Raw genomic sequence first — 20,835 nt, 5'->3', positions numbered from 1 at the left:
AATCGCGTGGTCCCAGCCCGGTTTTTGGAAGCGACGTCGCCACTGCTTCTGGCGCTTCGCGCAAAGCCTTTGCATCGTGCAGCACCGAGATATCACGCAGCCAGTTATCGCTACGCTCTGCAGGCCAGCATGGTAAGTGAAGCGCAACAGAGAGTGGGCATTTGTCCGAATAGTGGCCAGCTTCTGGTGGCATGTGTACTACACTACATCGCATTACTACTGAAGAGCTCACCATGAACATAGAAGCTCTCCAACCTGCTTCTACTAAGCCTGCCTTGCCGAATGCAGCCAAACGAGTCTTCATGGAACTGACATCACGTGTCATGCTGTTGTTGTTGTTGTAGCCTTTGACAGAATGGCACATACCCACACTGGGGGATCGGCCAAGAAATGGGGAGGTAAAGGTTGGAATTCAGCTGTACGTAGTACCTAGGGAACTCAGGTACACTGTAAAAAATATTTATTGAAAAAAACAGAAATTTTCTGGCAGCTGGCCTGCCAGAAATTTTCTGTTATGCTATGTTTTCGGTTTTTACTTTTTCTGTCATTTTACAGATCTTTTCTGTTTTCGACTAACAGAGAATTTCTGTTAAGACGATAGAAATTTTCTGTTATTGTATGTTTTCTGTTTTTACTTTTTCTGTCAGTTCACAGGGTTTCTTGTTAACAATTAACAGAAAATGTCTGTGAGGATGACAGAAATTTCCTGTTTTTGCTTTTTTCTGTCATTTCACAGGTTTTTTCGATTTGCTGCTAACAGAAAAATTCTGTGATGTGCCATTTTCTCTTACCATATTTTCTGTCATTTAACAGCTTTTTTTCATGACTCACAGAAATATTCTGTGAAGCTCCATGTTCTGTCATTTCACACTTTATTTCTTTCACATCATCTTTTAATGACTGACATAAAAACAGATACAGAACATTATGACTGCTGCCACATTTCAATAGAATAAAATATTTCACCGCTTTTAAACAATCACAAGCAAAGGCAAGTGAGTTCAAGAATATTGGAAAATATGCAGTGTTAAACAATGCAGTCATGGCTGATATTTTACTATACAGTAATATCTTTCAGCATCACTTAATTAAGTTAAACGGTAGGAGGGTGGCCGAAGAAAAAAAAGAAACTTACGTTGCCCTGCCTGCACTACAGGCATACAGTAAAAGCATGCAAAATATGCAGTAATGGCAAGTAAAGTAGAAACGAAACCTATGCCTTTCTGTCATACAGAATGGCATGATTCACTCTAAAATAGTAATACAATACAATGAATACGACGCGAAGTAATAATACCTGAACAATGAACACAACCAGTCACTAAACTAATGGCAAGCATACGCAAAAGGAGAGTATTGGAAAAATATGCTTTGCTCATGACTAGTGCAAGATGATAGCAACAGGACATAAGGCATGCCACGGGCTGTTTGCCTTATCACAGTTTAACTGCAAAACATTTTTTCACTCCAGTTAGTACGTCTTATCTTGAGACTACAATAACTTTAAAATGAAAAAAGTAACACAGACAAGATAGAAAGTAGTGCTACAATTCATACAACCAGCCACTGAAGTGTAACAGCAAGTATAAGCATAAATAAGGCATCTTAAGCAAATTGTGTCTTGCCTGACACTAGTACGAAATGAAGTGAGATAGAAGCAACAGGACATAAAGCATGCCACAAGCTGTTTGACGTATCAGTGTAACCATATAACATTGATTCTCTATACATAGTACATCCACTCTTGTGACTACTGCATGATAAGTCAGGCCACAGGCTGTTTAGTTTATCACAGCGTACACAAAATATTGATTTAAAAAGTTGTCAGATTTCAGAACAGTTAAAAGTCAAAGTCTTGCATGATGAGGGAAGGAACTTTTGAAGAGGGGCAGTGTTGCTTCTTCTTCGAGTGCTCTGCCTTCGTTCCCCGGACAGGATTCACAGCTGCAATGGTCCTGAAACAAGGACAGAACATTGTTACTCCTCGGACAGTGAGCATATCTATGCTGTCTTCAAAGAAGTAATAAACATTGCAAGAAGACTGCGCCCCTCCTCCTACCCCAAAATTTAATTCCTTTGTAGCCCACATTTCAGTTTCATTGTGTGCACTAGTGAATATATCCAGTAGTCTTTAGTACTCAGTACAAAACCAGACTCCAAGCCAAAATAAACCTTTCCTAAATGTTCACTTTAATAAGGTTTTTAACAACCATAGTGTTTTGTTACTTGCGTGAAAGCTGCTCACTGAACTCCAACACTAGTTTTTAAAGGGATGCAAAAACAACTCCATGAAACCTGTTGTTATTGGGAAAAATTCATTTTGTCTGCACTTCCGCAATTTGTTGCACGCCGCGGTGGCTCAGTGGTTATGGTGCTCGGCTGCTGGCCCGAAAGACGTGGGTTTGATACCGGCCGCGGCAGCCGAATTTCGATGAATGCGAAATTCTAGAGGCCCGTGTGCTGTGCAAATTCAGTGCACGTTAAAGAACCCCAGGTGGTTGAAATTTCCAGAGCCCTTCACTACGGCGTCCTTCATGGCGTAAGTCCCTTTGGGACGTTAACCCCCAATAAATCGAATCAAACCATTTTGTTGATGTCAGTGTGGCAGCGAAAAAATGCATTTATTGCTGAGAAAACTACATTTAGAAATTGTTGTGTCCCCTTATTGCTTTTGTGTGTGTGCGCCCCCTCCTAACGACCACTCGCATTCCCCTCCTAACGACCACTCAATCCTCCTCCTAACGACCACGACAGTTGCCCCTCGTCGCACGCTGTCACCAGATGCCCCCCCACGGTGCGCCCCCGCACCCTCCTCCTGTTCTGGGAAGCCACTCCCTCCCGTGGACGCTTCTCAGCTCCCTCCTTTCTTCGGGCGGCCAGTTCGGCTCCTGCCTCGGTCGACGCTGGTCGCACCCTCTTCAGCTTTAAATAAACGAAGTCTAAAAGTACCGTGTGCGTCTTCGCTGCATTCAACACAGCGACCGGACACGACAGTGGCGACGAGAAAGTGGATTCGACCCGCGCTACGCAACGCTATTGACAAGCCATGGCTACGCGAGGGTTTCCCAATCAGAAACCAGAATTCAACGGCTCATCGTGGTCATCGTGGGTTGGACGCCTTCAGTTCTACTTTGAAGCTAACAACATCACAGACCCAGCCTTGAAGAGGGCCAACCTGCTGACGCTGTGCGGGGAGCAGACCTACGATACTGTCTGCGCCCTTATTCAGCCAAGCACACCAGCGGCAGTGTCTTACGACGACATCGTAAAAGCGCTGCAAAATAACTACGACCCAAGGCCATCCGAGGTCTACAGCCGGGCTCGCTTCCAACGACGAGATCAACTGGGAGGAGAAACTGTGAGCGCCTACGTAGCCGCGCTCAAGAAGCTCGCTGCCGACTGCAATTTTGGAACGCTGTCGACAACAGCTACCGGGCAGGAGGGAGACGCAGCTTCTTCTGCTAACACCACCATGCTTCCCTTGGACGTGATGTTACGCGACAGATTTGTGTGCGGACTGAGTGACGAGTCACTGCAGCAGCGCCTGTTCGCTGAGAAGGACCTCACATTCAGCAAAGCTTACGACATCGCCGTTCGAGCGGAGAGCGCCGGTCACCAGCAGAGAGGGATTCGCCGGAACACCGAGCCGGTACACCAGACAAGCAACCAGGTGCGCAAGCCTTCTGTTGTTGTAAAATCGGTCAAAAAGGCACAACGCTGCTGGCGGTGTGACGACCAACACAACCCCCAGGGATGTCGATTCCAGTCAGCCACGTGTAATTTTTGCCACAAGCGAGGGCATATCGAAAGAGCATGCATTACGAAACGGAGACTTGCCAAGATAAAGTCACCTTCCCAGCCTAAGCACAGCGTCAACGCCTCAGAGAATACGCCGCTATCTGATCTCCATGGAACAACATCAGCAACACCATCTGTGTTGTACGACCTGAACACCATGAATCTCGGCACGCGACCGAAGATTTTTACAAAAGTAAGCGTACATCACCAGCTGATTAAGTTCGAGGTGGACTCCGGCGCAGCCTGTACTCTGATCAGTGAGGACACGTTCCGAACTTCATGGCCATCTGACGCACCCGCCCTGCAACAAGACGACACGCACCTGCGAACGTGGTCAGGACAGAATCTGCCACTATTGGGCTCTGCCAACGTGCAGGTTAACTACAACGGCCAGACCCATACGCTACCTCTGCTTGTTGTGAAGGGCACAGGATCAAGCCTTCTAGGGAGAAACTGGTTTTCTCCACTAGGCGTGATGATATGCGGCAAACATCAAAACGCCGATGCGCTAAGCCGTCTGCCACTAGACGCAACTGTTGACGAACCATTTCCACCAGGAGACGTTCTGATGTTCGAAGCACTGCCAGAACCTCCGCTTACAGCAGGCACAGTTGCAGCATCTACGCAGAAGTGCGCAGCTCTCCGGCTAGTTTACACAGCTGTTCAACAAGGCAACGTGCATAAACTCAAAGGGGACAACTTCGACGCTTACCGCAGGCGAGCTACAGAGTTGAGCACCCATCGCGGCTGCATCATATTTGGGTCCCGAGTTGTGATGCCGAGAGAACTACGCGCACAAGCTATGTCTCTCATCCACGCCGGACATCGGGGCATCGTTGCAATGAAAAAGTGTGCCAGAAGCTACATGTGGTGGCCTGGCATTGACAACGACATCGAAACAGTGGTGCGAGAATGCAAGCCTTGCCAGAGCAGCCGGAGCGCCCCGCCGAAAGCTCCTGTCCCAGAATGGGAAAAGCCAGACACACCATGGCACACACTGCACATTGATTTTGCAGGACCAATTGAGGGCTGCACTTTCCTTGTGGTCGTAGATGCCTACACAAAGTGGCTTGAGATAAGGCAAATGGGACAGACGACTTCGGCAGCAGTCATTGACAACCTCCGATCACTATTTGCAACGTTCGGCCTGCCGCGCAAGGTAGTGTCGGACAACGGAACACCGTTTGTGTCTGCGGAGATCCTCAAGTTTTATCGCGACAACGGGATCTCATCAGTTACATCGGCCCCCTACCACCCAGCGACAAACGGACAAGCCGAGCGCTACGTAGCCGAGCTAAAACGCGCCCTTGGAAGAGATCAGACAGGCTCGCTGCAGCGCCGCCTTGCGCGCTTTCTCTTCAAGCAGCACACGACGGTTCAGAGCACAACAGGCGAGACCCCCTCGAAAATGATGTTCGAGCGTGAAATGCGAACCCAGCTCACAGCCATCCTCCCCGAGCCAAAAGCAGAGACGTTCCGGGAAGAAAAAGCAATTCCGCGCTGCGGCACGCTTAATGAGGGGCAGCGCGTCCTCGCCCGACAGTTTCTGAAAAAGCCACGCTGGGAGGAAGCTACAATTGTCAGACGCATAGGCCTGCGCTCTTGGCTCGTCAACATACATGGCACAGTAGCACGCCGACATCTCAACCAGCTGCGTAGATTTACGACGCCGTCTGAGAGCTGTCCGCCAGCGGAGAGAACACGTGCTCCATCTTCCCACATAGCCTGGCACCCCTTCCCGGAAGAAGAGACTTCGCCCAGGACAGACCCAGGAGACACAGCGAACAACAGCCAGCCTACAAGTGTTTCTCCCCCGAGCGCACAAAGCCAGCGCGCCTCCACGCGTGAGCGCCGACCCCCTGCACGATACCAGGCAACTTTCTAAGGGGGAAGGAAGTGTTGTGTCCCCTTATTGCTTTTGTGTGTGTGCGCCCCCTCCTAACGACCACTCGCATTCCCCTCCTAACGACCACTCAATCCTCCTCCTAACGACCACGACAGTTGCCCCTCGTCGCACGCTGTCACCAGATGCCCCCCCACGGTGCGCCCCCGCACCCTCCTCCTGTTCTGGGAAGCCACTCCCTCCCGTGGACGCTTCTCAGCTCCCTCCTTTCTTCGGGCGGCCAGTTCGGCTCCTGCCTCGGTCGACGCTGGTCGCACCCTCTTCAGCTTTAAATAAACGAAGTCTAAAAGTACCGTGTGCGTCTTCGCTGCATTCAACACAGCGACCGGACACGACAGAAATTTTCCGGTCACTAAGTTAAAATTCTGATGTATACGCCGAAAAGGACTTCATGACCACATTTTGAAGTTAGTTGCGGGGCTGCTTAGGGCCTTGTTATCTGCACCCAGAAATCTGACGTGTCAGTAGATTGCAGTCTACTTAGAAAATGAGGCAATGATGACAACACCATCACTTTGTTTCTTCATTTTATGTAGCTTGTAAAATCACCATTTCAGTCTCCTTGCAATCAGGCAGTAGCCTCTCGACAAAGGCCAACTTCAGTTTCCATTCAATGTTCCTTCAAAGCGCTCTCTGACACCAGAGTAGCAATGTCTATGTATACACAGGCCGAATCATCAGCATGCCTATTCTGTGTCACCCGAAAGCACAGCCGTAAGCAAAAATCTTTTGACAGGTAATAAGTAAGTTTGCAGCACATATTGACGTGCTTTGTCTTTACAGAGATTCAGATGCATGACGAGGGATATGCACATTTTAGTGAAGATGGAATTAACAGAACTGAGCAGAGGCTTGTTTGTATTACTAATGCCCAACTAGTGATACGCAAGTCTAAAATGAGGTCTAGTGCTGCAGAGCAAGCTGTTACGTGAATGTGACGTTACCCTCTTAAATCTGCACTCAGCTTCCACTGTCCAAGAATAGTGCAAAGTGCCTGCTGCCCTGAGTAAAAAACTTTTCTGACCACAACCTCAAGCAATAACGCAGCTAAAGACACATGCAGAATGCACACAAAATATTCTCTGTAGGCAGAATCAAAACAAAATTAAGCAATAAGTTGAGCATTGGAAGTCGCACATATTCAGTGCTGTAGCATTTTCCCCATACGCCGCTAGTACGACTCACATGCAGGCCTCAACAATGCAAGTACTAACAGCCTTTTTCAGTATCCTGGCTTATGCTCAGTTTGAACTGGGCTGCAAGGAAAAGGTACTTTCACTATCGCGCATAGCAGTCCTCGAGGCTAGTCAACACAGCTGAGCGTGTCTGTACAGCATCCTGGGCTCCTTACTCCTTCCACATATAAATTCCCCCCTACAGATGCACTTTGGAAGAAATATGTGCGGCTTACAGTGCACCCATCAAGAAAGCTTCATGTCAAATGCAGCAATAACAATGCTGTATCTCTCATCAGCAATCCTCACGTAATTGACTGAGGAGCCAGTTTATTGAGGCACACATAGCGAGGTATATGCCACAACAATATGCAATGCTGTATGCATGGGTTATCTTGCATAGTATACAATTCAAGACTGTAGGCTCAAATACCGCAAAAAGGAAGTCTTCCAGTCGACGGCACCAACCAACCATTACGATGTTGTGGTTATTTTGGCTAATTTGTGGTTTATCCTTTCCTTTTGCCAGCTGGTGTGATGGATTAGCAAGTGCATGGGAATTAACCATGAAGTCGTCAGAATCATTCAACACCATAGGGGCATTTGCTGCTGCATTCTTCAGTTGTATCCAGCTGTAGTCACAATATGAAGCATTGCCTAACAGTTCACGCTCAAATGAATGCAAATCAAAATACAAAAGAGAAAAAACCCAAACTTCCCATTAGCAGTGAACCTGTCTCCGACAAGTGGGAGCAATGCCAGCCTTAGGGGAGGGTGACCGGTGCAATCGCGCAAGACGTCACCAAAATGGGGATGCTGAGTTGCCCTGTGGGTGTTATGCTACATCCTCCCATCCTCTACCCGCCCTCATTCTGTCCCTTGACCTTCAAAAGAGACAATTCCAGAGCTCTTCAAAATGAGGGAGACAATATGTATGCCTGAAGCATGCCAAAATGAGTGCATAACTCGCTACTGTAGAGGGTTGCAAAGGGTGCATGCACCTTACAGACGCGGCATAGTTTCAGGTGTCGTTTGTTGCGGGCAGGACCATCTAAATGACATTCTTTCCACCTGTAAGCTCTGCTGCGGCAGAAGGGAAAGGGGTAGGGGAGGAGAGTTGTGCTTAGAGAGCTTTGTCAGTTCACTGCTTAGCCCTTGTCCCGTCTAAGTTGTGCAGATTCTTTCCATCTTTGAACTTAATACTTCCTTCAGCACGCCCTGTGCATTATCTAAATCGGAACACATCTGACTGTGTCAAGCTGTATTGCATTTAATGGCGGTAGGAAATAATGTGTGCACCATTTCTCTCCCTTTTGCATGCTCTGCTCTGTGAGAATTTCATTATAGCTAGTTCTTCTTTTAGGCACCCAGTGCTGCAGAGCAGCACTGCTTGATTTTAGGCGTTAATTACAGACCTAAATGTAGACTGGGCTTTTTGCTAATCATCATCTTTGAGACTCACAGGATTTTGGACTGTGAGCCCATAGTTACTCGTTCACAAGAAATACCTGTCTTGGACAAAAAAATGTTTTTAATTCTGAATGGCGAGAAAATGGGCACAGAAAATTTGAATGATTTTGTAGAGAATGGTTGTAGTGCTACTATTGTTGCTATGTGCATAGATGTAGACAAAAATTTTGCGCAGCGTTCTGGCAACTTAGAAACAGAGATTTGATTTCCTGTGTCTGGCATTATGTCGGCATGGTGTGTTTTTACTTTGAAATTCGTTTACTTCTACCCAATCACCTGTCCTGCCTCTTGCATTGTAGCTATGGACTGTGCAAATGAACTCTCCTAACAAGCTGTCTTGCCTTATGTGCAGTTCTAAGCAAGACAATTTATGAAAGAAAAAGAATGCCGAAGTGCTAAAATTGCTGGTGCATTGTGACAGTTTTCAAGAAAAAGCAGAGACGATGGAAAAAGCCCTTTTTAAAGTACAGGAACAAGATGAATTATCGTACTAAGGTTAAAACTAACCTGATCTAGCCTGGCTAACTTTGCACGGCCTACTGTTTAACCTGAATAAGTTCAGCTCATGTCGACAATAGCTGTTTCGCCCCACTAAACTTTTGCCCTGTGTATGCAGAAAAGTGGTACGCCAGACCTTCTTCACACCAATCTGCAGCCAAGGCACTGTTATTAGGAACAGAAGGAATCCGTGATGATAAATATAACGCTTGTACCATTTTCTACATAACCAACTGGAAAAAGGTTTCAATTTTCCTGTCACCCAATTTAACGCTATCAAAATTTTGTTATGCTGGCTTTTTTGTAGTCACTATTAAAAGCGGAGCAGGCAACACTAAAACATCAGCTTCATGAGCTAAATAATGGTTTCAAAAGAAGCGGAAATGCCCTGGGAAGGCCAGCATCGTGAAACACAGCGACCCAGAGAAGAGAGATTGCATGAAAAGTGGGACAGGTGGAGTGTGCTCATGGTTCTAGGAAACTAACACACAACTTAAAAATCTGGATACCACTTCTCTGCTGCTTCACGGATATGTACACCAACGTAACACATGTTGACTACGATAACACCAAAGTAAATCTGGCCGGTCCCGTCTGTGACCGAATATTACAACCATTCAAGACATTTTAGTGGTTATTGCAGGGGCAGATTCATGGGTGCAACTGGAAGGGGGGGGGGATTTGAAGGAGAGAGGTGGGGTACATTAGAACCATGTATTCCTTGGACATTTTTCATCTAAGAAATGAGGTTCAACATGGCTGTTATTTAATATTTTCCAGTGGGAATCCTTTCCTTTTAATCAATTTCTCCTAGGTGAGCATTACCATATATCCTAAACAAGGTTTCTCAAAGACACCTCAAAAACAACAGTCTTCAGTGGACGCTGGATATTTAACTTATTAAGACAGAGTATTCTGTTTGTGCTGCAAGCTCTTTGACAGGGATCCCATGTAATCACCAGCGGCAACTGGATAAAATGACTGGAGGCACATGGCACAGATTCTTAGAAGCCTCGAATATTTGACAAATCCCTTCGCACCATATCAAGCTTGCACAGAGGCAAGTCTAAGAATGAAGCATAGCAAATGCACTGAAAAGGAGCATGAACTCATCATGGCACAAGCGAAGAAACTCTTCAAGAATGTCTTAGAGCACCTCATCAAGATAAAAAGCATATATGGTATTTCATGGCTGTTCAGACTGGTTTTTTGCAATCTGCGAGGAACTAGGGCAAAAAAAAATGACAACAGACTACACAGAAGGAGGACCACATGGACTGAAGCACTGAATGATCAACTTTTGTACAGTTTCCTGTCAGCACACATGGCAAAAAAAGGTGAAACCATATCAGGAGATACCCCGAAACAATGTGACAAGTGGTTTTTTTAGTCTGAAAAAACAGAGGGAATAAGCCAGTAAGCATCTGCACAGCTGTTTCTAGGACACAGCAGAAAAGCAAAGTTAGTGAAGAATGGCCAACAAGGAACATGGAAGAAACCAGGGTGGGAACAAGTGCACAAGACATGGTCTTGAAAGCTAAAACCAATTAAAGTGATAAAAACATCACAGAACAATGAATAACAGGGCAAAAGGCTAAAAAGATTAAAGTCGCAAAAGTGACAATGAGGTCAAAGACCAAATGTAAAACCAGAAGTGGTGAAGGCAAAAAATAAAAAATACGACTGAAGGCCGAGGGTGCACATGGTGAGACAAGTGTTGCATATATAAAAACTGGTATTGCATGACAAATAGGCTGGTACTTTTCAAATAATGAAATTGAAGGTTTCCTTATGCACTGGTCCTTCATTGCCAGTACCTTGCCTGCTTTTATGATTTCACAAGCCAGTGAGTTCTTGTTCTTCGCTATGAATTCCATTCTTTGAAATTTGGATAAACGTCCTGTTTCCAAAATTTTACAGCTCCGACAGTGAATGCCAAGATGGCAGCATTACTCATTATCAGAAAAAGAACTAGCCTAACTGTCATCCAATGCCTGGTTTTAGCTACACAACATTTGTCTCATCATGTGTATCCTGGGCCTTCAGCAGTATTTTTTTACTTTTTTGCCTTCACCACTTGCTCCTGGTTTTACACTTCGTCTTTTCCCTCATTGTCAAATTTTATCAGTTTTAACTTTTTAGCCTTTTGGCCTGTTACTTGCTGCCCTCTGAGCTCTTTATCTCTTCTATCACTTGTAACCTTCAAGAGCATGTCTTATTTTTTCACTTGCTTTCATCGTGGTTTTTGGCATGTTTCTTGTTGGCCATTCTTCGCAACTTTTGGATTTTTGCTGCTTCATAGATACAGCTGCGCAAATTCTTGCTGGCCCATTCCCTATCTTTTCCGCCTAAAAAAAATCTCCTTGTCGAATGTTTTTGTCTTATTTTGTTGTTCCGTGATACAAGCTTTCATATCAAATGGACTTTGCCTAGCTTTTTTCGTCGTGTATCCGACAGCTAGGAAGGTGTACAAATAGCTGTCCCCGTTTCTTCTGATATAAAAGTTGGCAGTTCAGCATCCACGTTGCCGCCTTCTGTGCAGCTCTTTGCCCAACAGAAAGTGTTGCTCTAGCTTTTCGCTCTAAAGAACGAAAACTTTCTGCGATTACCTGAGCTTCTTGGTTAATATGACAGTCATGAAAGAGCATTTAGGTGTGTGCCAGATGTGGCAGTTCACTACTGCAGCAAAACAAATTAGAATAAAATATTTCACGTGATGGTGAAGAATGTGATCAAACACTTCACAGAAAATGAAATGACTGAAGTGAGTGCTTTTTTGCCTCTGATGCCTCCCTTCTAGCTAGCAATTTCATGAGTACCGAAAAAGAAATGTGTACAACGGTGGCAAAGATACCTTGGTGAAAAGTGCATCATGCTGCGCCATCTAATAAGTATTGTTTCTTTTTCCCGTAACGCAAGTGCAAGTGCTTCTGGGGCACTGCAACAGCAACAACTGACTCGCTTGGATAAATCGGGAGCTCACTCTATGCGACTGTTTCTTACCAAATAAGCACTTCATCGGTCCCTTCATTACTGGGATCTTGTTGCTGGCACTTCTCTTTGAATAACTATACTACTTGTGTCACTTTGATGCCCATTCTATTTATGTCCCTTGGACTGGTTGATTTATTAAAGAAATTTTAATCAGACATATAATATCTATGCTTTGCTTATGCCTGCAATTTTAGAAGAGGATCTGAAGGTGTCAGCATTTTCAGTTCATGTAACTAAACTCATCTTTCAGTGGCAAGCCTCTTTGCTTTTCTATATTTTAAACCGTACTATCTGCTTGCAAAGTCGGTGGTCCGTGACCTTTGGTGGCATTGTGGTGGCGACTTCCGGTTGCCGCTATTGGTTTGCAGTATCCCTTCAGGCTACAGCCATCTAAGGGCACAGCTTGCGGTAATGTACTGTAAAGCACAATTTTGTTTTACAATTAGGCTTCCCTCTGAAAAATACCGAAAAAAAATTGCAACATAAAAAGGTAATATAAACAAAAGGAAATAATGAGAGGCTTTGCAAGTATGGGCCTCAGCAAGGGCTCACACAAGGTGCGGTAAGGTCGTCCCTGAGGCAACGTGATACTGCCAAAATTACCTGGCAATGTTGCAATGTTGCAGGGGTTACACTTACTGAAAGGAGAAAATTAAGAAAGTACGGAGGCTGGGACACATCTTGAGGTGGTACTTGTGAATCACTGTGTATTTTGAGGGACTGTTCTGCTACCGTATACGCCTGTGCACACAGACTGGGAGCTACCGTATACGCCTGTGCACACAGACTGGGAAGCTACTGGCAAAGCGTTGTTTGGTAACTGTCATCACTGATTACTTAGTTAAATATGGGGTCCTTCACTCCATGCAAGGACACTGGCATGAAATCTACAAACTGCTGGAAATGAAAAGTTGCATGTTATTCAGAGATCTGCCCTCGGCCATTGTTTATGAGACATTGGACGCATACCAAGCACACTTCCCTCTTTTCCGCGTCTCTGGAGGCATCTGCATATATCATATTGTGTAAAAAGAATTTTTTCCATCTTTTTCTTCTTTCGTCCTTCCCGCAGCACAATGTATCCAACACAAGCCTAGCTAAACTCTCCGCTTTTCTAATTTCCGCTTTTCTTTCGCTGCAGTTTCTAAAGATACACCTCAAAGACTGTTCATTCTCACTGAGCGTATGGAGGATGTAGCTGCCGGCCCATTGCTAAATCTCATCCAACATGATAGTGGATGCTGCCAGCCAGTGCACTACTGCTGCGTGCAACACTCTTCTCTGCAAAGCATTTGCAAGTTGCATGCCACATATTGTGACTTGTGAGGAGTTTCAAATGGAAGTTTTCCCATTCTTATATCGCCGGCTGTCATTCAGATGAAGTAAAACAAGCCCAGCTCTCCCAAAAAATCCCCGATATATGTCTTCACATCCGGTTGCACGTGCATATATATATATAGCACTACCATCGCTCGCACCAGTTCACATATATAAGCAGCAAGCTACGCGGCGTGCACCAGCAGCTTGGTGCTTTCGCACTGGTCTTGTAATCTGTCAGCTCTGCTCATAATTTAAGCAAGTTATCACCAGCACTGAAGCGCAGCAGAATGCTTGCTAGATCGAGCACCTATACTCTGCACAGCACGCATATTCCTATATGCACCTATCCGTATTACATAAGAAACATAATGCTAGCTCTTTTTTATCACCAGATATAATATTGGTTGGTTGGGTTGGTTTATGGGGTTTAACGTCCCAAAGCGACTAAGGCTATGAGAGACGCCGTAGTGGAGGGCTCCGGAAATTTCGACCACCTGGGGTTCTTTAACGTGCACTGACATCGCACAGTACACGGGCCTCTAGAATTTCTCCTCCAAAGAAATTCCAGCCGCCGCGGCCGGGATCGAACCCGCGTCTTTTGGGTCAGCAGCCGAGCACCATAACCACTGAGCCACCGCGGCGGCCTGATATAATATTCATCTTTAAAATATTTATATTATGCCTCACAGCCATGCAAAAGCAATAGTATGGGGAATTTATTTACAGCGTTGACCTAGGTGACTCGAAGAGATACTCCACCACAATACACAAAAACATTGTGGAGGAGCAACCACAAAGCAGGAAGCATGTACAGACCACTTCCGGGCCAACATTGACATTTCTGAGGGGAATACAAGGAAAGTGCCTAGCTCGCTGCTTGGTCTTTCAGGCGGAAATTTGCACATATTGAGTGGTTCGAGCTTAGCATGAGCCAATGGGCCCTTCTCAGCCAATGCCACACACCACACGTGTATTTGGAGCACTGATCCTGCACACGCACTCAGCTTCGACTGAGGGACAGCGGATCGTCGCAAGTAAACAAACCTTCAAGTTCACATAGCGGACTTCACCGCACAACAGAAAAGCACACATGTGCACCATGCTGCATGGAAATAGCCAGGAATAATTTTGCAGTTCACACACCCTAATCAAACGACATGTGGTGAACGGTGCAACCAGAGAACATGGTGTTTGTCATGCGATCAAGCAGTTCATTGCATGGAGCTCTCAGATTATGTGCGACAAACACCAATTGGCCCATTCCGGGCAGTGAGTAAACATTCTTGAGCCCAAGGTATGACTAATCCTCATAGAATTCAAAGGAGAACTATGAGAGTAAATCGAGCAGACTGCCAGGCAAGAATCAAATGGCCGGACTTTGAAAAACACTGTCAGATTTGTCCGATGTATTTGGAAAAAAAATGCTCCGGGTCTACCCAACGTACTAAGGGGAGGAAATGCACCGGGTCCATCCGGCGTACCTTTAGCCACAGCCTCCTCTCGCAGTCAGTAGTGAGAGCACACCATACAAAAATTTCACTGCTCTATTTAATAACCCCATTGTGAGTTATATAGACAAAAGACTTAGCAGATGAATGCAATTCCAAAAAATGGTGGAGCTAAAGAAGATTATTTTTTGACAGAACTCACAAAATGACTGCTAACGTGAACAAGGAAGCCTCATTGACTTAGTGTGCTCAAAACATTAGCTGCAAAAATGAAGCACTGTGGTTGCAAAGGCTTGTACACTTACACCATGATTCCAGTCATGTTGACTGACATGATAAGTACAAACACCATGCATGACCCGCCACTAAACCAGGGTGTCAAGCAAGCTACTTTCTTTCAGTTCCCTGACTTTCCATGGTTTCCCCGATTATTTAAGTCAAAATTCTCTGAATACTGAGCAGACGAGAAAACACAGTGGCCAATGGTAATGTACAGTATACATGATCTATTCACAGCAAAAAACTACATACTGAAACTTCAAACGCTGCAATCAAAATAGATTTGCTCTTATTTGAGGCAGCTGATTTCTTCTTGATGAAAGTACAGCTTCAATGCGACTTATGAAGCTATCTTTGCTTTTTCTGTTCCGTTTCTCTAACACAAATGGTTAACATAACCTTTATTCTTCTGAGCATAAGTTGTCTCCACTAAGTGTGTTCATATTTCAAATTTTTATTTTAAAGTGCAGAGTATTAAAAATTGGCTTAGATTACAAGACAAATGTGTTTCCACATAACACAGCAATGAAAAGCACCAGACATTGGGCAAATATTTAAATCCTCATCAATTATCCTATCCGAAGCACCACAAAATACAAAAACAAAATACAAAATATAGCATACCCTCCAAATAACGCCAGAACCACATCAGCTGCCAGAGCTCAAGATCAAAGAAGCTCCAGCAGCCGTAGTGTAAATGCGATCAGACCATCACAAAGTTCATCGCACAGTTACATGAACACAAGTCCTCGTACTTACTAATAGCGAAAGAATGCTGACAATTTCTGCGAAGTACCATCTACGACGTCAAATCCATCAAATCTGCATGGCAACACATTCAAATCTATCCATAAACAATGGATAGTTACATGGCCACAAAAGGGTTACTGGCATTGCATGCACATATGCACTCTTCAGTAAACCCTCTCCCCCTGGTGCTGTGCTCCTCTGGACAAGTATCTATGTCCCATATGAGCAAGCAACGTGTATGACTTCCACCAAAATAGCCATATACTGTTATATAATCTCAGAAGCAATATAGTACCATGTACCCCTTCCAACCCTTTCATATTAGTGACTGGGCACCATGCAATGCAGGTAGTATAGCCATAATCTGTGAAGAAGTGGTTGAAGATCAACTCCACAAAAAATAGTTTTATCTGTCTTTCCTTTCCACATATTTTTTCAGAGCGCTATTTTACCAGCTGCATTAACCAAGCAGCAGCAGCAGCAAAATTTCATTACATAGCTGATTCGTTGCCTGGGTTCAGCAAACATTTTCTTGCTTTTTTAAAAATTGCTTTTGCACTTTGTTAGCATTTTCATAAAAAGATCTTATGATAAAGTGGTATGTACCTATAACTTTTATTATCACTGCGTATTTGAGAAGTGGCAAAACCAAAACAAGAAAGGTTATCACAACTCAGTTAACAAGCGAGATAGGTACTTACTGCTGTGTGAACTCCAGGCAGAGGCTTGTTTCCTTGGGGTACACAACATTGAAAGCAAAGTGCACCAAAAACATGAGCTTGAAAGCCTGGCATGGGTTGGCTGCGTGCATCACTGGCAGGGTGTCGATGCATATGGTGAAGCTCCTCGCAGTAAGGAAACTGCCTCCTGCACAAACAAGTTTTAAATCAGGAATGCTCGCCCGAGTGCGGTACCACAGAGTTATACCTTTTGCAATGATGAAAGGAGAACATGGCATGTCCCCGATGTCGTCATCACTGGCAGATCCGTGGCATAAGAGGGAGTTAAATGCGTATAAGAATTGTCTACTAAAGTAGCACCATGTGAAAGCTGCAACTTTAAACCAGTTACAAATAAGCATGCAGCAGAGTACAAGCATAAATAAGTCATTTCTGCGCTTGCTCAGGCTCTCATTTTTCCCAACAATGTGTGGTGAAATGCTTTGGAGTGTATACAAATAAGCGTCAACCACATATAAAGGCCCTAAAAATCAGCATAGGCATTTACAAGTGCTGGATTATCTACAATACATAAACATTGCACCGTTTTAGTCAAATGCAGCCCAAGAACACAGTGTAAATGCCTCTCAAGAGCAAAAGAGGCCCTCCATCGAGTGGTGTCAAGAGACTGTCCTAGCACTGCAGTTAATCCGGCCGACCGGTAGTGAATAACCTTGCACCTGCCAGCCCCCTCAAATGTCACATTACTAGGTCACAGGGGAATAATTTACCATAAGTAGAGCGCAGCTTGCGTTTTATCTCAAGCAACCGAGCAAACTGTTTGTAAATGACTATGTTTTAAGTAGTATAGTACGAGGTACTAAGGTGCGCAGTCGTCGTGATCGGCGCAGTGCTGCGGAAAGTTCGAGCTCGCGTAGTGAATGCTGAATGGTGTACTGTTATCTCGAAGCGCCCATTTAGCGAGTACACGAACTATTTACTATAGAAGCACCAGAAAAACGCAAGCAGCAGATATCGTATTCAACAGCCACAGAGCCCAAGCAGACACGCGCGGCACGGTTGTGGGCAGGCGGATGTATGGATGGTAGTGGCTTAACCCTTCGTATCGGGCGGTGGCTCGCGCCTCCAGCCTAGGATTCCACCCCCCCCCCTTTTTAATTTGTATTTTAAGCCATCTTTCATAAAGTTACTCCTCCCTTGACCTATTCCACAGGCTGGCCGAAGCGATGCGATTGACATTGGAGGATACGGACTGAGCTCGCGTGTCGAAGGCGCTCAAAAATCTCGAATGTCGGCTCCAATGACATCAGTGCCATTGAAAAACTTCCCTGTGACAGCGCAAGTACGGCATTTGAAACGCCTGTGTAGAAACTTTTCAGCCTGCGTTGACCCGTGCAACACTATTTCGGCCCAAAGATAAGATCAGTTAAATCTTACAAAATGAACACAATTACTGCATTACTTGTACCGGCATGAATAAACGTCAATAAAAATAAAAAGACACAACGTACACTTATGATCCTTTCTTAGACGAGAAACGAATTTGAAAATCCCGCGCTCTTTGACGTCCTCCGCCGCTAACCAATCGCGTACTTCCCTGGCCTAAAATTTCCCGCGCTTACTCACTCGGTTCTTTTAGGAGTGCATATCTCCAGACAAAGCAAAATTTGTGCATTTTCCCGCAAACTATCGCACTCTTCCGTGTTTCTCGCTTGTGTTCCTCTCTCTTCCGCGCGCTGTGCACCTTTTATGAGAGACAGTAAAGCAGCAGTTTCGCATCGGCGGTGAAGCGGCTGTGGTGGGCACGCTCAATGTCCGCCGGCGATTTATCTTCACTGCCCTGTTCAACAGCAGTACAAGCACGCAACAATACTCCCAAAAGACGACAAAAAGCGTATCATTCATGCCGGTAAAAATGTGCACCACTCACCTTGTGTGCGAACGGTCTGATCGGTGAAAATCACGGACACAGCACGCCGGTATTATCCTAGCTCCCGGCTCACGTCCATGCCGTCCTCCATGATGCCGTCAATCCATGAATGCAGGATCGCAGCAAATAGTACTGCTTCTCATTCTGCGCGCTAATATTGCGCGTAGAAACTTTTTGACGCTTAAAATATGTAACGTGATTGATGAAAAGTAGCAAAGGTTTTTCGGATCACTTTTTTGTGTAACGGCGGTGCTTACGTCACCAACTTTCGGTGAAATGGGCGTGTTGCGGCTCCAAAAACAGAAAATTACTTTCTTTTGCTTGAACGTGTTTCTGTTAAGGGCGCAAAACAGATATTCTCTGTATGACAACAGAAAAATTCCGTAAAAATGCCTGTCATTTCACACACATTTCTTACAGTGTAGCTCCCCTTGCTGACGTCGCCGGGCTCTGTGAACTTGTTACAGGTTCTCCGGTGAGAGGAAGAGCGCTAGCGTCATTGCTTCTACGAGGTGTCCGGTACATGGACTGCTACCCAGGACGCTCAAACTAAACAGTGTTCGTCCCTGATCGATGTACTTCGACGAAAGAGCGCACATCTTTGTTGAAATCAAGAAGCCTATGATCTGCGATGCCCAAGAGTGGGGGATTTCGCTCAAGGAACGGCGAAAGTTAGGCGAAGAATTTGTTAGTCTGGGAGTGGTTCACAAACCTGTATACATTGTTGGCACGCAGAACCATTGTCATGTGTTTAGAGCTGGAGGGCGCACTTCGAGCGCATTAAGTGGGCCTCCTTTAGCACTCGCGGGAGTCCTACTCAATAGTGGGCGAACGACCATACATCTTCCCTCAGGCAGGAGAGTTTGATCACTAAGTATGCACTAGAGGCCACAAGGTATGGCTCAGCAGCAAACCACTTGTGCTCCAAACTTATGACAAAGGTACCTTCAACTGGCCGTAAAAGTAATCCAGCCGAATGATCGGCGCTTTGTGTCAAAAAAACAGTGACTACCAAGCAACAAGCTTCCCTTAGACACGACCCCTCCCGCTCCAAAGCTTTAAAAGAGTTAAACGAAAACATCGAATGCAAAACCTGCTATTAAGCTTGCGGACTTGAGGATAGATGCAAAAATAACACTCCTGCCTGTGGTATCGGCGCAAAGTGAACCTCCTCATGATGCCTCTCGGGGCTGCAAAGACCGTTAACATTTGGCATAAGTATGTTGAGCAGGATAAAAGGGAACAGAAGAAAGGTAGCCACCTTCACCACCAGGGGCTTAAAAACCCATGTCCTCATCAGACAACTCACACCTAGTGGTGCCCTGCTAAGGTGAATTATCCCGACGGCTTTTCTGAGCTGCGAGTAGCGTGTGACTCTTCGGGTATTGCTGAGCAACAAGCGGTCCAGTGGTGTCGATGGCGGATGGGGAGCGGGGCAGTTGAAGCGGACTTGCCCCGAGATCAGGTGTCGTCGTACATACTGCCCTGCAAGTGCCAGGAGGAATCCACATCGCTGTCCACCTAATCTGTCCACATTGTTTGGGAAGGCGATAAGCTTGCCGGAATCGATGCTCCGTATTGCGCGGCCGCAGCCTCGCGGGCGTAGCCACCCGGCTAGCGGGGGAAGATGACAAGCTCTCAGCATATGCTTGCGGCTCTAGTTTACTACTGAGGATAGGTGGGGATCTTGTCGCCGAGGTGCTTATCCGGGTTCGTCGGCAACATGGCAGCTGGCTTCGCCTGCCATTGCTCTTTGTGTTCGGTTGATAGTGGGGGCTTGAGGATTGACATTGTCTCCTGCTCCTGCAACGGTACTGAATCGATCTGTTCAGGGAGAACCAGGCGCCATGGCACTTTCCCTATAAAGTTTCCTGCCAACTGCATAGCTGCCGTTAGGCTCGTTAGCGGTGGTCATTTCGTTACGAGCCATGCGCAGCGTCCCTGCAGCTGCAGCACACGACATGCACTGGTTGCAGTCAACAGCAGCGTGCAGTGCAGCGCAGCACTGAGTTGTATGCCAGAAGACGGCGCAGCCCTTGCGCCTTGATGTCTAGCACGCCGCCGCTAAGTGACCTACCAGGTTGGACTTCTCCCGGGCTAACTTCGTACGCCACTACCATAGAATAATTTTGTGACCTTGAATTTTCAGGAACTTAGGTACCAGACTGGGCATTTCCAGTCATAAAACACGCCTGCCTGTGAACTTGCTTCAGTTGTCCGCGAACTGGACATGATAAAGAACGCGTGGTTTTCCGATACTGCAAGCAGGACATCGTCGGGCATATCGGAGTGCGGTAGCTAAACTGACGAATACAAGCGGCGAGCTGAAAGGGTCTCCATGGTTTTCCTCCGCTGGGTCCCTGCGCATTCAGGGATTGACGGCAATGAGCTGGCTCATCAGCTCACCCGTGACACACTTTTCCGGGCACCGTTGATCCCCTGGCCCAAGCCCTCGGAGCACGGTGGGAGACTCACCCTTCGCCGCACCATAAAAGAGGTCTACCTCGAGCTCCGCCTCGACAAACGCCTTTACCCTCCCCCTCATCCATTACACACAGTGCCGGAGGCTCGCCTTCTTCGGCACATTCAA

The 20,835-nt window shown here is 45.9% G+C and overlaps 1 protein-coding gene across 3 annotated transcripts; it reads right to left on the bottom strand.

The window, feature by feature from the left end:
* Nucleotides 1-1,806: 1,806 nt before the first annotated feature.
* Nucleotides 1,807-18,560, bottom strand: LOC149327069 (uncharacterized). 3 transcript variants are annotated; one of them, XM_089562939.1, is made up of 3 exons: nucleotides 18,246-18,560; nucleotides 16,337-16,502; nucleotides 1,807-1,955 (listed from the first exon to the last, which is right to left on the bottom strand). In XM_089562939.1, exons 2-3 carry the CDS (start codon nucleotides 16,444-16,446, stop codon nucleotides 1,841-1,843), a joined length of 225 nt encoding a protein of 74 aa, XP_089419065.1. In that variant the 5' UTR covers nucleotides 16,447-16,502; nucleotides 18,246-18,560; the 3' UTR covers nucleotides 1,807-1,840. The 3 variants fall into 3 exon arrangements, with proteins under 3 accessions (XP_089419065.1, XP_089419063.1, XP_089419064.1); XM_089562937.1 differs by lacking the exon at nucleotides 18,246-18,560 and adding an exon at nucleotides 16,563-17,117; XM_089562938.1 differs by lacking the exon at nucleotides 18,246-18,560 and having other exon boundaries at nucleotides 16,337-16,603.
* Between the last annotated feature and the right edge of the window lie 2,275 nt (nucleotides 18,561-20,835).

Source organism: Amblyomma mixtum, chromosome 10, assembly GCF_055824585.1.
Source record: "Amblyomma mixtum isolate Tamu chromosome 10, ASM5582458v1, whole genome shotgun sequence".
Classification (NCBI taxonomy): Eukaryota; Metazoa; Arthropoda; class Arachnida; order Ixodida; family Ixodidae; genus Amblyomma; species Amblyomma mixtum.
Note: the sequence above shows the minus strand (reverse complement) of the source record. Positions and strands in the feature narration are given on the sequence as shown.

Excerpts from the sequence above, each read along its gene's own strand:
- LOC149327069 (XM_089562937.1), bottom strand. The coding sequence starts at position 16,734 with ATGCTTGTACTCTGCTGCATGCTTATTTGTAACTGGTTTAAAGTTGCA. Across the intron at positions 16,503-16,562 it reads TCCTTTCATCATTGCAAAAG|GAGGCAGTTTCCTTACTGCG; the intron begins GTATAACTCTGT and ends TTGTTTGTGCAG. Across the intron at positions 1,956-16,336 it reads TGCCTGGAGTTCACACAGCA|GACCATTGCAGCTGTGAATC; the intron begins GTAAGTACCTAT and ends TCCTTGTTTCAG.